This window comes from Camelina sativa, chromosome 4 (genome assembly GCF_000633955.1).
Source record: "Camelina sativa cultivar DH55 chromosome 4, Cs, whole genome shotgun sequence".
NCBI lineage: Eukaryota > Viridiplantae > Streptophyta > Magnoliopsida > Brassicales > Brassicaceae > Camelina > Camelina sativa.
In genome coordinates, this window is record NC_025688.1 from 2716665 (window position 1) to 2728876 (window position 12212).

The 12212-nt window shown below is 38.9% G+C and overlaps 2 protein-coding genes across 2 annotated transcripts; both read left to right on the forward strand.

The window, feature by feature from the left end:
- LOC104779636 lies at positions 1–1558 on the forward strand. Its single transcript, XM_010504017.1, has 7 exons — positions 1–75; positions 177–198; positions 351–412; positions 530–723; positions 830–1045; positions 1156–1215; positions 1326–1558. The coding sequence occupies exons 1-7, from the start codon at positions 46–48 to the stop codon at positions 1381–1383; spliced, it is 642 nt and encodes a 213-aa protein (XP_010502319.1). The 5' UTR covers positions 1–45; the 3' UTR covers positions 1384–1558.
- Positions 8493–11466, forward strand: LOC104779637 (signal peptide peptidase). Its single transcript, XM_010504018.2, has 11 exons — positions 8493–8671; positions 8975–9090; positions 9192–9343; positions 9433–9518; positions 9804–9931; positions 10093–10143; positions 10257–10343; positions 10444–10513; positions 10623–10759; positions 10856–10933; positions 11158–11466. Exons 1-11 carry the CDS (start codon positions 8632–8634, stop codon positions 11245–11247), a joined length of 1035 nt encoding a protein of 344 aa, XP_010502320.1. The 5' UTR covers positions 8493–8631; the 3' UTR covers positions 11248–11466.

Sequence of the window (12212 nt, forward strand, 5' to 3'; positions counted from 1 at the left end):
TCGAAAAACTTAGCAGTCGCTCTATTTTTCATCCTAACTTTCTCCATGGGCAAGAGGCTCTCCACATCCACCGATGTAATCCTATTTTCCTTATGGATTTCTCCCTCTCTCAGTTCTTTTTTTTTTAAACCAATTTTTCTGTATTAGTCATTTCTTCTATATTTTTCTCTATTTAGGTTGATTCTACTACGCAGAATGGTACGAACTTGGTGCTGAACTTTACTTCTTTGTTCTTGGTTTCTTGCAATCTTTATTTTCGAATTATATAAGTCTGATTATTGGTTTGTTTAATATTTTTATATATGTCTTCCTTTTTTTTAATTGCAAGTTTTTGTTTTTTTTCCTATCAGAGAAGGATTCCGAGTCCGAGTCCTATGACTTGGAACAAGTAGTTCGGAAGAAGCACAAAAAGGTAAGATTAACTTAGCTTCTGTATGTTTTGTTTTTGTATGCTCTCGTTAGTCTTTCTAAGAGCTTCTGTATTTTCCCAAACCTGAACATTTCTTGTTTTGACTCCAAAACACACAAGGCCGAAGAATATCATTGCCTTTACGAAAATGAAGATGCATATGGAGGCACTCCAATGACCATTTTCGTTAGGGGATTCGATTGTTCCCTACCTATGGCTGATATCAGGAGTACATTGAGAAAACACTTCAATTCATGTGGAGTGATCTCTCGGATTTTTGTTCCGGCAGAGTGTAAAACTGGTTCTCTCTTGGGGTTTGTGACTTCTTGCTCGTATTTTTTTCTTATTAGTTTTAGAAGTTAAAATACAAACTAAAATTTTTTACTTGTTGTTTTTTTTTTCTTTTTCTTTTCTCTTCAGATTTGCTTTGTTAAATATACTGCCGGACAAAAAGAAGGCATTAGCACTAGATGAAAGTTACTTGGGAAATCTGAAGCTTGAGGTTGGATGTGCTAGAAGTTTAATTGGAAGTCGTAAGTATCCTAATTTTATAGGGTGTGAACGCTGTGTCCGCGTTCAAAGGACGCGTTTGTTCGAACGCTTCATTGAAACTAGGGGTGGTCTTATACAGCGCAGGTACATAAATTTATTCTTGATCATTAGTATTGAATCCCTTCTTACTAGTTAAAAACGTTACTTGTCATTAATTTAAATTGTTGCTATCTTTTGCTATTTTGATATTACAGGTCAGCTTTGCTCGACAGTATGGTTGCTGAGTCTGACCAAAAAGCTGGTCGTAAGCCCAGGTACATAAATTTGTTCTTGATTATTAGTATTAAATCCCTTCTTACTAGTTAAGAACGTAACTTGTCATTAATTAAACTCTCATGCTATCTTTTGCTATTTGATATTACAGGAAAGCTATGCTCGACAGTACGGTTGCTGAGCTTGACCAAAAAGATCAAGAAGACTAAAGACACAAAAAAAGACATTTTGCTAAATATTTTGGTCATTTTTACCTTCGCCGCAGCTGCAGCCGCCGCTACTTGTTTATTTTATGTTTTATGCCTTTCTAAGAAAACTTGTATTATGTGACTCTTTATTGCATAATTTATACCTAAATCAAACTGTGAAGCTTTTAATATGATATATTATATTTTAACTTGAAAATCAAAATACATGAAGTCGACTTTGTGAGTTCCGCTCAAGTTTGAGCTAATTGGTTTATTGGGCGGTTGTGGTTTTGTTACCTAGTTGTTTGATATGTAAGGACTTAAACTGTCATTTTCTGTAGTTGGAATCCTTCTAAGCATTGTTCAGATTCTCCATTTACTTTTTACCTTGAGAGCTTCTCCTTCGTGCTCTTGTTGGCTTGCTGTTCCCTCATTATCTCCACGCCAATAAGATCTTTGATCAACAGAAACCTGCTCGGGCTCTACGACTTGCAAATTTTGGCAGTGGGTCTCCTCTCAATACAGAACACATTCCTCTGTAAATAACTTTGCAATTTATAGCAATATTAACCACTCCAACTGAAAAATGTAACCATAATACCGAAGAGGCTCCCTTTTTGAGCCTACTTTGGTGTTGCAATAGTTTCCCATAACAAGTATATTTGACATTAGGAGAGGCAACTTTGTTTAGAGCTCTGCCCTGCCTTTCTGACCATTGGATGATATTGCTCTTACTGGAGAAGACAAATCAAGTTGGAAACCTCTGTCCGTTAAGAACATGCCAGCCTTGTTTGGTGCTCTATCCATGATTGCTGCTTATAGTTGGCTTCCCTCTACTCACAAGAATCATCTCTCTGAAATGAGGGACTTGCGCCATTGGAATTTGATTTGATGTTGGTAAGATGATGTATGATCGGGTGATGGAGTTAAGTGTAATTCATAATGATGACTCTCACTGGTTGATATTTTCAAGAATCATCTTCGAGTTGCTCAAAATTCAGGAGGAACCAGAAGTTATCTCTTAGTCCACCTCAACGGCTTCGTGTCTGAAGATTTTGTAAAATTGATATAGCAAAAGAGGCATTTAGCGCACGTGGGGCTTATTGTTTTGGATAAGAGAGTGACGAGCGCGTGAGGAAGGAATAATTAAGTTGGCAGTGTGCAGGTTGCAGAGGTTGCAGGCTGTCAACATCAAGTAACAGTTAACACTGTTAGTGTGGTGGCAGTATAAGAGCAGTGTTAGCTCATCTTTATCTTTTATGCATTTTCAGAGTTGTAAACATTTTCTAGAACTTTCTAGTACTTTCTTCCTCATCGTTTTGCTGGAGATTCTCTTCCGAGACTCTTGCAGGTGAGAAGTGATTTTGTGTTCCTTCCTGAACATTGTATCGGTTTCCTTCAATAATATTAAACTCTGTTTTTTTCTCTGCTTTCTCTGTTTTTTTTTTACCGTTGTGAACATGTTTTGATTAAACGTTATCATTAGTATCAGAGCGAAGTCGAACCTCGGAAACAATGGGTGTGAGACGAGATCTCAGATTAATCGGCAGGATCTGGTTGGGGAAGAAGTTCAGGAAGGAGGAAGTGAGACGATCGGTGATGCGAGAACCATTCTTGATCGGACTCATGCGATAGAACGAGAGATTGAAGCGCAAGATAAGAGGATGGAGCAGAATATGGCTGACATGATGCATTTGATCAGGTTGATACCGGGTCCACCGACTTCCTCGAGCAAATCTCATAGAGAGTGTAGTCCCTTGGCGGTGTCGGCGTTGCCAGAGGGAAGTGGAGGTGGTTCTGGTCAACAACGCGGTGGAGGTTCATCGGGATCTGGTCATTACTCGGGAGTTACTCGTTTAGTGCATGTGGACTTTCCCCGTTTTGATGGAGAACATTTCTCGGAGTGGATCTGTAAGGTGGAAGACTATTTTATTCTTGATGCTACACCAAACGACACAAAGGTTCGTATGGCTACTATGCATTTTGATAGTCACACGTCTGTTTGGCATCATGCATTGGTACAAACACCTTTTGGTCAGAGTCTGTTGAATGATTGGCCGTCGTACAAGTTATTGATGAAAGAAAGGTTCATTGATGTGTTGGAAGATCCGATTGCTGAGTTGAAAGCGTTGCAGGAGACTGATGGAATAGTGGATTATCACCAGAAGTTTGATTTGATCCGAACGAGAGTTACACTTTCAGAAGATTATTTGGTGCGTTCTTATTTTGCAGGTCTTCGTCTTGATACTCAGATGCATATCAGAATGTTTTCACCACAGACCGTTCGCCAATGTTTTATGCTCAGTCGTCTCTATGAGAAGGCTCATCCTATGTCGAAGGGTACTACGTCTGGTGGATCATATACCAAGCAGTTTCATGGTGGAAGCACAACAACAGTCGCAAAACAGTCAACTCAAAGTAAGAAGGAGAATCTATCGGAGAATGTGGGGTCTAATGTTCAGAAACCGGCGAGGAAATTTTTATCTCAAGAGGAAATGAGTGCTAGGAGAGCAAAGGGGTTGTGTTATATTTGTGACAAAAAGTATACACCAGACCACTATCTTAAGCATAAGAAGTCACAAGTTTTAATGATTGAAGTCGAAAAAGAGGATGAGGGTGATACGGGAAATGTTGATCTGATGGTAACCGAGGAGGATAAAGACATGCCAATGGTGTCTATTAGTGCAGTAGCTGGGATTTCGGATTACAAAACTCTGAAGGTTAAGGGAGTTCACAAGAAAAAGGTGTTGTTTATACTCCTTGATATGGGATCTACACACAATTTCATGGATCCCAGTGCAGCAAAGAAGATAGGTGTAAACGTACAATCTGCAGGTGTTTCGAGAGTTGCAGTAGTTGATGGAAGTAAGTTGGGGGTACAAGGTAAGGCTTCTCAATTTCAGTGGTCTTTTCAGGGTACGGAATTTCAAGATGATTTCATGATCATTCCTTTGGGTGGTTGCGATGTGGTGTTGGGGGTTCAATTGTTAGCACCATTAGGAGACACGACTTGGAACATGCAGGAGTTAGAAATGGGATTTTGGTGGAAGAATCAGAAAATACTTCTTCATGGAATCAAACAAGGGTAAGTAAGAACAGTTAAGGCCATCAAGTTTAACAAGAATCATGAGGAGGCGATACAAATCTCGATGATCTGTGCTCAGGAAGTAGTTGAGCAAGAGGAGGCAATGGTTTATGCAGTGGAGCTAATTTAACGTAACAATGCTGATAACCAAGCTATTACAGAGTTAAAGACCACATATGAAGATTTGTTCGAAGAACCCACAGCTTTACCACCTTTTCGTGAAGGGCATAACCACAAGATAGTTTTAAAGGAGGGAAGCGACCCGGTTAACCAACGTCCTTACAGATATGCGGTGTACCAGAAGGATGAGATTGACAAGATGGTTAGGGAGTTACTCTCTGCTGGTACCATTTGAGTTAGTGCTAGCCCTTTTTCATCGCTTGTAGTATTGGTCAAGAAGAAGAACGATACTTGGAGATTATGTGTGGATTACAGGGGTCTCAATGTTCTTACCATCAAAAACAGGTTCCCAATTCCACTCATTGAGGATATAATGGACGAGTTGGGGGTTCTTCTGTGTTCTCTAAGATCGACTTAAGAGCAGGGTACCACCAAGTTCGCATGGAGCCAGAGGATGTTTACAAAACTGCGTTCAAAACACACAGTGGACATCATGAATATCTGGTAATGCCATTTCGCTTAACTAACGCACCGGCTACGTTTCAAGGATTGATGAATGATGTTTTCAGGGAGTTTTTGCGCAAGTTTGTCCTCATATTCCTCGATGACATCTTGATTTACAGTTCCAATCTGACAGATCACATCAATCACTTGCAGCATGTCTTTCAGACAATGAGGCAAAATAAACTCTTGCCAAGGAAAGCAAGTGTGCGTTTGCAACAGATAGGGTTGAGTATTTGGGGCATTTTGTTGCTGCTGGTGGGGTATCTACAGACCCTGCCAATGTCAACGCTGTTGCAAACTGGCTAGTTCCCGCGAATCTAAAACAATTACGTGGGTTTCTCGGTCTAGCAGGTTACTATCGACGTTTCGTCAAAAATTTTGGTACCATTGCTCGTCTTTTGACTGCCATGACCAAAAAGGATTTGTTCTTATGGTCTCAAGAGGCACTGGAAGCTTTCGAAAAATTGAAGACAGCTTTGAGTCATGCTTCGGTTCTTGCACTCCTAGTGTTTAGCAAACCGTTTTTGGTGGAGACAGATGCTTGTTCCACCGGTATTGGCGTTGTGTTGATGCAGGAAGGCCATCCCTTGGCCTTTATCAGTCGACATTTGAAAAGTAAACAACTGAACTTGTCGATATATGAGAAGGAGTTGCTTGCAGTGGTTTTTGCGGTTCAGAAATGGCGACATTACCTATTGCCAAATCACTTTGTTATCAAAACTGACCAGCGGAGCTTGAAGTACCTTTTGGAGCAGATGTTGAACACACCCATTCAGCAACAATGGTTACCTAAGCTGTTGGAGTTTGACTACGAAATTCAGTACAAGAAGGGAAAAGACAATATAGCAGCTGATGCTTTGTCACGCGTAGAGGGTGCTGAAGTGTTACATATGGAAATGTCAGTCCTAGAGTGCGATCTCATGAAAGAAATTCAAGCTCATTATGAGAAAGATCCAGAACTTAAACAGTTGATAAGCGAGTTGCAGGCTGATCCTGCAGCAAAAAGACATTATTCATGGATTCAATCAGTTCTGCGTAGGAAGAACAAAATCGTAGTCCCTAATGATGATCAGTTACGAAAAACCATCTTACAATGGATGCATTGCTCGGGAATAGGTGGACATTCAGGAAGGGATGTGACTTATAAGAAAGTGAAAGGGTTATTTTTCTAGAAGAACATGGCGGTGGACATTCAAATGTTTATAAGGAGTTATGCAGTTTGTCAACAATGCAAGTATGACACTGCCGCTTATTTGGGTTTGCTGCAACCACTTCCCATTCCAGATACAATTTGGACTGACTTATCAATGGATTTCATTGACGGTCTCCCTGAATCCTTTGGTAAGACGGTGATATTTGTGGTGGTGGACAGATTGACTAAAGCAGCCCATTTCATGGCTCTATCGCATCCGTATACGACAGTATCAGTTGCACAAGCGTTCATGGACTCTGTTTTTCAACTTCATGGTTGTCCTCGGTCTATTGTGAGTGACAGGGATACGATATTCGTCATCAACTTTTGGAAGGAGTTTTTTTCTCTACAGGGAGTTGAACTGAAATTTTTGAGTGCTTATCACCCTCAAAGTGACGGAAAAACGGAGGTTGTTAATCGATTTTTGGAGACCTACCTTCGTTGCATGTGTAGTGAATGTCCTCAGTTGTAGAGTCGTTGGTTACCTTTAGCAGAGTTTTGGTATAATACCAACTTTCACACTTCCACTCAGCTCAGTCCATTTGAGGCAGTCTATGGTAAAACCCCTCCAGTGCATCTTCCTTATCTTCCTGGTGAGTCCAAGGTTGCTGTTGTGGCCAGAAGTCTTCAGGAACGTGAAGCAATGCTGTTGGTCCTCAAATTTCACCTTATGCGAGCTCAACCCGTATGAAACAAGTAGCGGATAAGCATCGCTCTGAGCGGCACTTTGATATTGGTGAGTCTGTGTTTGTCAAGTTGCAGCCATATCGCCAAGGCTCTATGGTTATGTGTTCAACTCAGAAGCTCGCTCCAAAGTATTATGGCCCTAACAAGATTGTTGACCGTTGTGGTAAAGTGGCTTACAAACTGCAGCTACCAGACCATTCTCTGATTCATCCGGTCTTCCATGTGTCACAACTCAAGGCAGAGGTTGGTGATGTTCCCACTTCGTCTCAGCTTCCATCTATTGTGTCGGATATCGGTGTCAAGGAACCAGTGCAGATCTTGGCTCGTCAAATGGTTAAGCGGCAGGGTCGTGCGGTTACAAAGGTCTTGGTTCAATGGACAAATGAAACGGAAGACGAAGCTACCTGGGAGTTCTTGTTTGACTTACAGTGCAAGTTTCCAGCCTTTGAACCTTGTGGTCAAGGTTCTTAGAACAGGGGGCTTTGATATAGCAAAAGAGGCATTTAGTGCACGTGGGGCTTATTGTTTTGGATAAGAGAGTGACGAGCGCGTGAGGAAGGAATAATCAAGCTGGCAGTGTGCAGGTGGCAGAGGTTGCAGGCTGTCAATGTCAAGTAACGGTTAAACACTGTTAGTGTGGTGGCAGTATAAGAGCAATGTTAGCTCATCTTTATCTTTTATGCATTTTCAGAGTTGTAAACATTTTCTAGAACTTTCTAGTACTTTCTTCCTCAACGTTTTGCTAGAGATTCTCTTCCGAAATTCTTGCAGGTGAGAAGTGATTCTGCGTTCCTTCATAAACGTTGTTTCATTGTATCGGTTTCCTTCAATAGTATTCAACTTTGTATTGTCCTCTGCTTTCTCTATTTTTTTACCGTTGTGAACATGTTTTGATTAAACATTATCAAAAATTGGGCTTACTGTGTGCTTATGCACAAGTTTCCCCTACTTTGGTCTCTAACTAGTACCAAAACTAAGATGAAAGAGTCAAACACAATCGGCTCCCATCTTTTCTTTCCGTTTACCATCCCTAAGTCAAATTTTGGTTTAATCATCTGATTAATATCTATATTAACATATTTGGTAAAATTACTATAATATAGAATTATATCAATTCAAACTGTATATAATATAATATTTTTACATTGACTAAATATGGAAAACAATAATACAAAAATAAAAAAGATTAGACTAATTTGTGATTACGAAATCTCCCAAAATTTAATTATGTGTTACAATTTTTGACTATGATTTTGTTCAGCACTTTTTGTTTTCAGTTGAAGTAGAAAAGTANGTTACTTTTTTTTTTTTTTTTTTTGACTTACACATGTAAGGAAACAAAAAATACATATTTTGTGAATTGTGATGCGGTGGTGATGAATGGGGTAATTAATCGACCAATATAATTCGAACGTAATGTCATAAACACGTGAACGTTACCAGTAATTTATGTCTGTCACATAAGTAGGTCACAGTCCCGTAACTTTCGTAGTCATCGAGTATCTTAATTTTCTTTCCATACTCTCTCTTCTTCTTCGTCTTCATCTTAATTTTTTTTTTTAACAGATCTGGTGGAAATTTTATCTTTTTTTTGACCCCACCACACCATTGGATCTCTCTCTATACATATACATTCATCAGAGTTACAGAGAGTTTATACGAAACAGAAGAAGAAGCAATTATGAAGAACTGTGAGAAATTTGCGAATCTCGCTCTCGCAGGTTCGTCTTTTATCTCTTTCACTCTTGTAATTCTTACAATTCGTCTAGTGGATTTCAATTTCGATCGGTTTTTACGATCATGTGATTGTTTCGTGTGATGGGTTTCTTTTGATTTATGATTTTGGTGACGAAGTTGTTAACTTTTTCGGTTTTGGGGTTGTTCTTCGAATTTGCTGGAAATATGCAGTTTTTGTTGTTTGTTTCTTATTGGTTTGGTTTCTCTAGGGTTTAGGGTTGGTGGGTGTTATTGATTTTGACGTAAGGACTCAAAATTGAGGGGGTTTGTTGTTGTTGTTGTTACAGGTTTGACATTGGCACCACTCGTGGTGAGAGTAAATCCAAATTTGAATGTTATCCTTACGGCATGTATCACTGTTTATGTGGGTTGCTTTCGTTCAGTGAAGGATACTCCTCCAACGGTAAGACGTAGACGTGATCAGATTTCTCTCTTTTTTTTTAATTAGTTTTAAGTGATTCAGTTCTCCAATTTGATCTAAAATGTTTTGTTTTAATGATGTAGGAGACCATGTCTAAAGAACATGCCATGCGTTTCCCATTGGTTGGGAGCGCTATGCTTCTCTCCCTTTTCTTATTGTTCAAGTTTCTCTCAAAGGACTTGGTCAATGCTGTTCTAACAGCTTACTTCTTTGTTCTTGGGATTGTCGCTCTTTCGTATGTGTCTTATCTAAATTCCTGCTACATGTTTCTTTCTCTTTGCGTGTTGCTATGGTCAAGTCATGACATAATTATGTGTTTTGCAGGGCGACATTGTTACCTGCCATCAGAAGATTTTTGCCTGATCCTTGGAACGACAATCTTATCATCTGGCGTTTTCCGTATTTCAAGTGTATGTAGCTAAGATTTACCATCAATGTTCTTTGGTACCTTTTCTCTCATTATATTTGGATGTGATGTTATGGTTTTGTTTGTCATTGTTTGCTTAGTGATAGTCTTTCAATGCTAATTTGGTTAATGTTATGATCATCCAAATTCCTATGTGTTTGTCCCGTTTGCATATCTGTTTTACTCTTTGTACTCTATTCAGTGTTTGGTTTTATCCTTTGGTTGATATCTGCTTGTGTAATTCAGACTAATTTTTTCTTTTATTACTGACACCTTTGTTTTTAAACAGCTTTGGAGGTAGAGTTCACAAAGTCCCAAGTTGTTGCAGGAATCCCTGGAACCTTCTTCTGTGCGTGGTATGCGTGGAAAAAACATTGGCTGGCTAACAATATTCTCGGCCTTTCCTTCTGCATTCAGGTTCCTTTCCGTCCATTCTAAAGAACATTGTATGGGAACGCATAAGCTACGTGGCTTCTTTATCAAAACATATTATAGAATTTTAAAATTGAACTGGAATCAGTGTCGTTACTGTTGTTGGATGTGACTTCGTTTTCTTATTAATCTTGTGGCCAATACAGGGAATTGAGATGCTCTCTCTTGGATCATTCAAGACTGGTGCCATCCTTTTGGTAAGAGCCGCATCTTTGAATGTTATTATTATTGAATTTGATTAGATGATAAGACAATTCAAGTCATCGAAGATGTCTTAATCATTTCGGTGTTTGTTTAACTTGACTTCCAGGCAGGACTATTTTTCTATGATATCTTCTGGGTTTTCTTCACTCCGGTTATGGTTAGTGTTGCCAAATCCTTTGATGCTCCAATAAAGGTTAGTGAAATTGCCTCAGAAGTACACACCAAATAAAATTAAATTGGTTTTTTGTTGTTGTGATCTTGTATGTAATCTCATTGTTGCATATTTGTTTCAGCTTTTATTCCCTACGGGCGATGCTCTAAGACCCTATTCTATGCTTGGCCTTGGTGACATTGTCATTCCCGGTATGTTCTCTAATGCGTAACTCAATAACTATATACAGCTTTTTGGTTATACACTCTTGTATTTCGGATATTATATGAATATGAGACATTAGCTGTTCTTTTCCTTTAGGTATTTTTGTTGCACTTGCTTTAAGATTTGATGTGTCAAGACGTAGACAACCACAATACTTCACAAGTGCATTTATCGGATACGCTGTTGGTGTTATCCTCACGATTGTAGTCATGAACTGGTTTCAAGCAGCACAGGTCTGTCTCTGTGTCTTAATTGTTGTCATCCATTATATTGTTACCTAATTTTTGGGATTTTCTCTGATGGGGGTTTGTGTTTTGCCTCTGTTTTAGCCTGCTTTGTTATACATTGTCCCAGCCGTAATTGGGTTCTTGGCTTCTCACTGCATTTGGAACGGTGACATCAAACCGGTTCGTTTTCTCCTCGTAGATTTCGAATGTTGTAAATGCAAACGAAAAGCATTTACATGTATGTATAAACATTTTCAGTTTTTTCATAATTGTGTTTGGAACCTAACAGAGCAGAAGAACTTTCCTTGTTACCTTGTGTTTGCTTTACATGTTTATATTATGGTTGTAGTCAAGGATTAGTGAGCTTATTGTCTTTTTCTTCTTCTTTTTTGTTGCTGCTGCAGTTGATGGCGTTTGATGAATCAAAGACCGAGGAACCAAAGACTGATGAATCAAAGACAAGTGAGGAGGTTAACAAAGCTCATGATGAATGAGGCAAAATCGAGAAAGAAGGGCAGAGGAGAAATATATATACACATAAATGTGTTTAAAAATATGGAAAACGAAAGGAAAACAGTTTTGTTTCCAAATGCAATCAGTCCCTTCTAACCCCTTTTTTGGTTTATTAGATTTTCAAACTTTCTTTTGTCAAAGACTTGTGTAAGTTACTACTATTAAGTTACAACAGATTTCATTTTGACCTTTTAAGATAATAGGTTCTCTTTGACTCTTCTTTATGTGTGTTTTATGTTAAATCATTTCAACTATTGTAGACGACATGGAAGGATATGAATAGTGTGGGAGGCAAAGAACATAGGTAGTAGTATTCAAGGGATAAACTATGATCTTGTAACTTGTGGCTTAAAAATACTAATTAAAATATAGAATTTGGCAAAAACGAAGTACATCGTAATAAGTAGAAAATATCTGTGTTGGGGAAGTGACATTTTTGCTTGGGGAGCAATTTCGAGTCAAGAAAGCAAAGATAGTAATGAAGGTACAATTATTGCTTTCTTTCTGTTTCCGACATCTCTAGTACAATTATTTGCTTGTAGAGCAAGTTGTATGTTATGTATATAGGTATCTGTAATGAGTCAATAAAAATGTAGAGAATTAAGGGAAACCTAAGAAATCAAAGAAAAATGAGAGTGGTGATCAAAGCTAAGAAGACTCTGTTTGCGGTTAGATTGGAGTCCTTTGATGAAGGTTGGAAAATCAGGACCATCAAGGAGGTGAGGAGTTTCACAGGTAAGACTCTCAAAGAATCGAAGGATTTGGTGAAGAAGGCTCCGTCGGTTTTGAAAACAGGAGTATCAAAAGAAGAAGGAGAGGAGATCGTGGAGAAGCTGAAGGCACTTGGTGCAATAGCTGTTTTGGACTGAGTTTCCAAGTCTGGTGTATGTTACCCTTGGTATCTTTTGTTTCATCTATGAGCTGATGATACCATTAATAAAAGTTT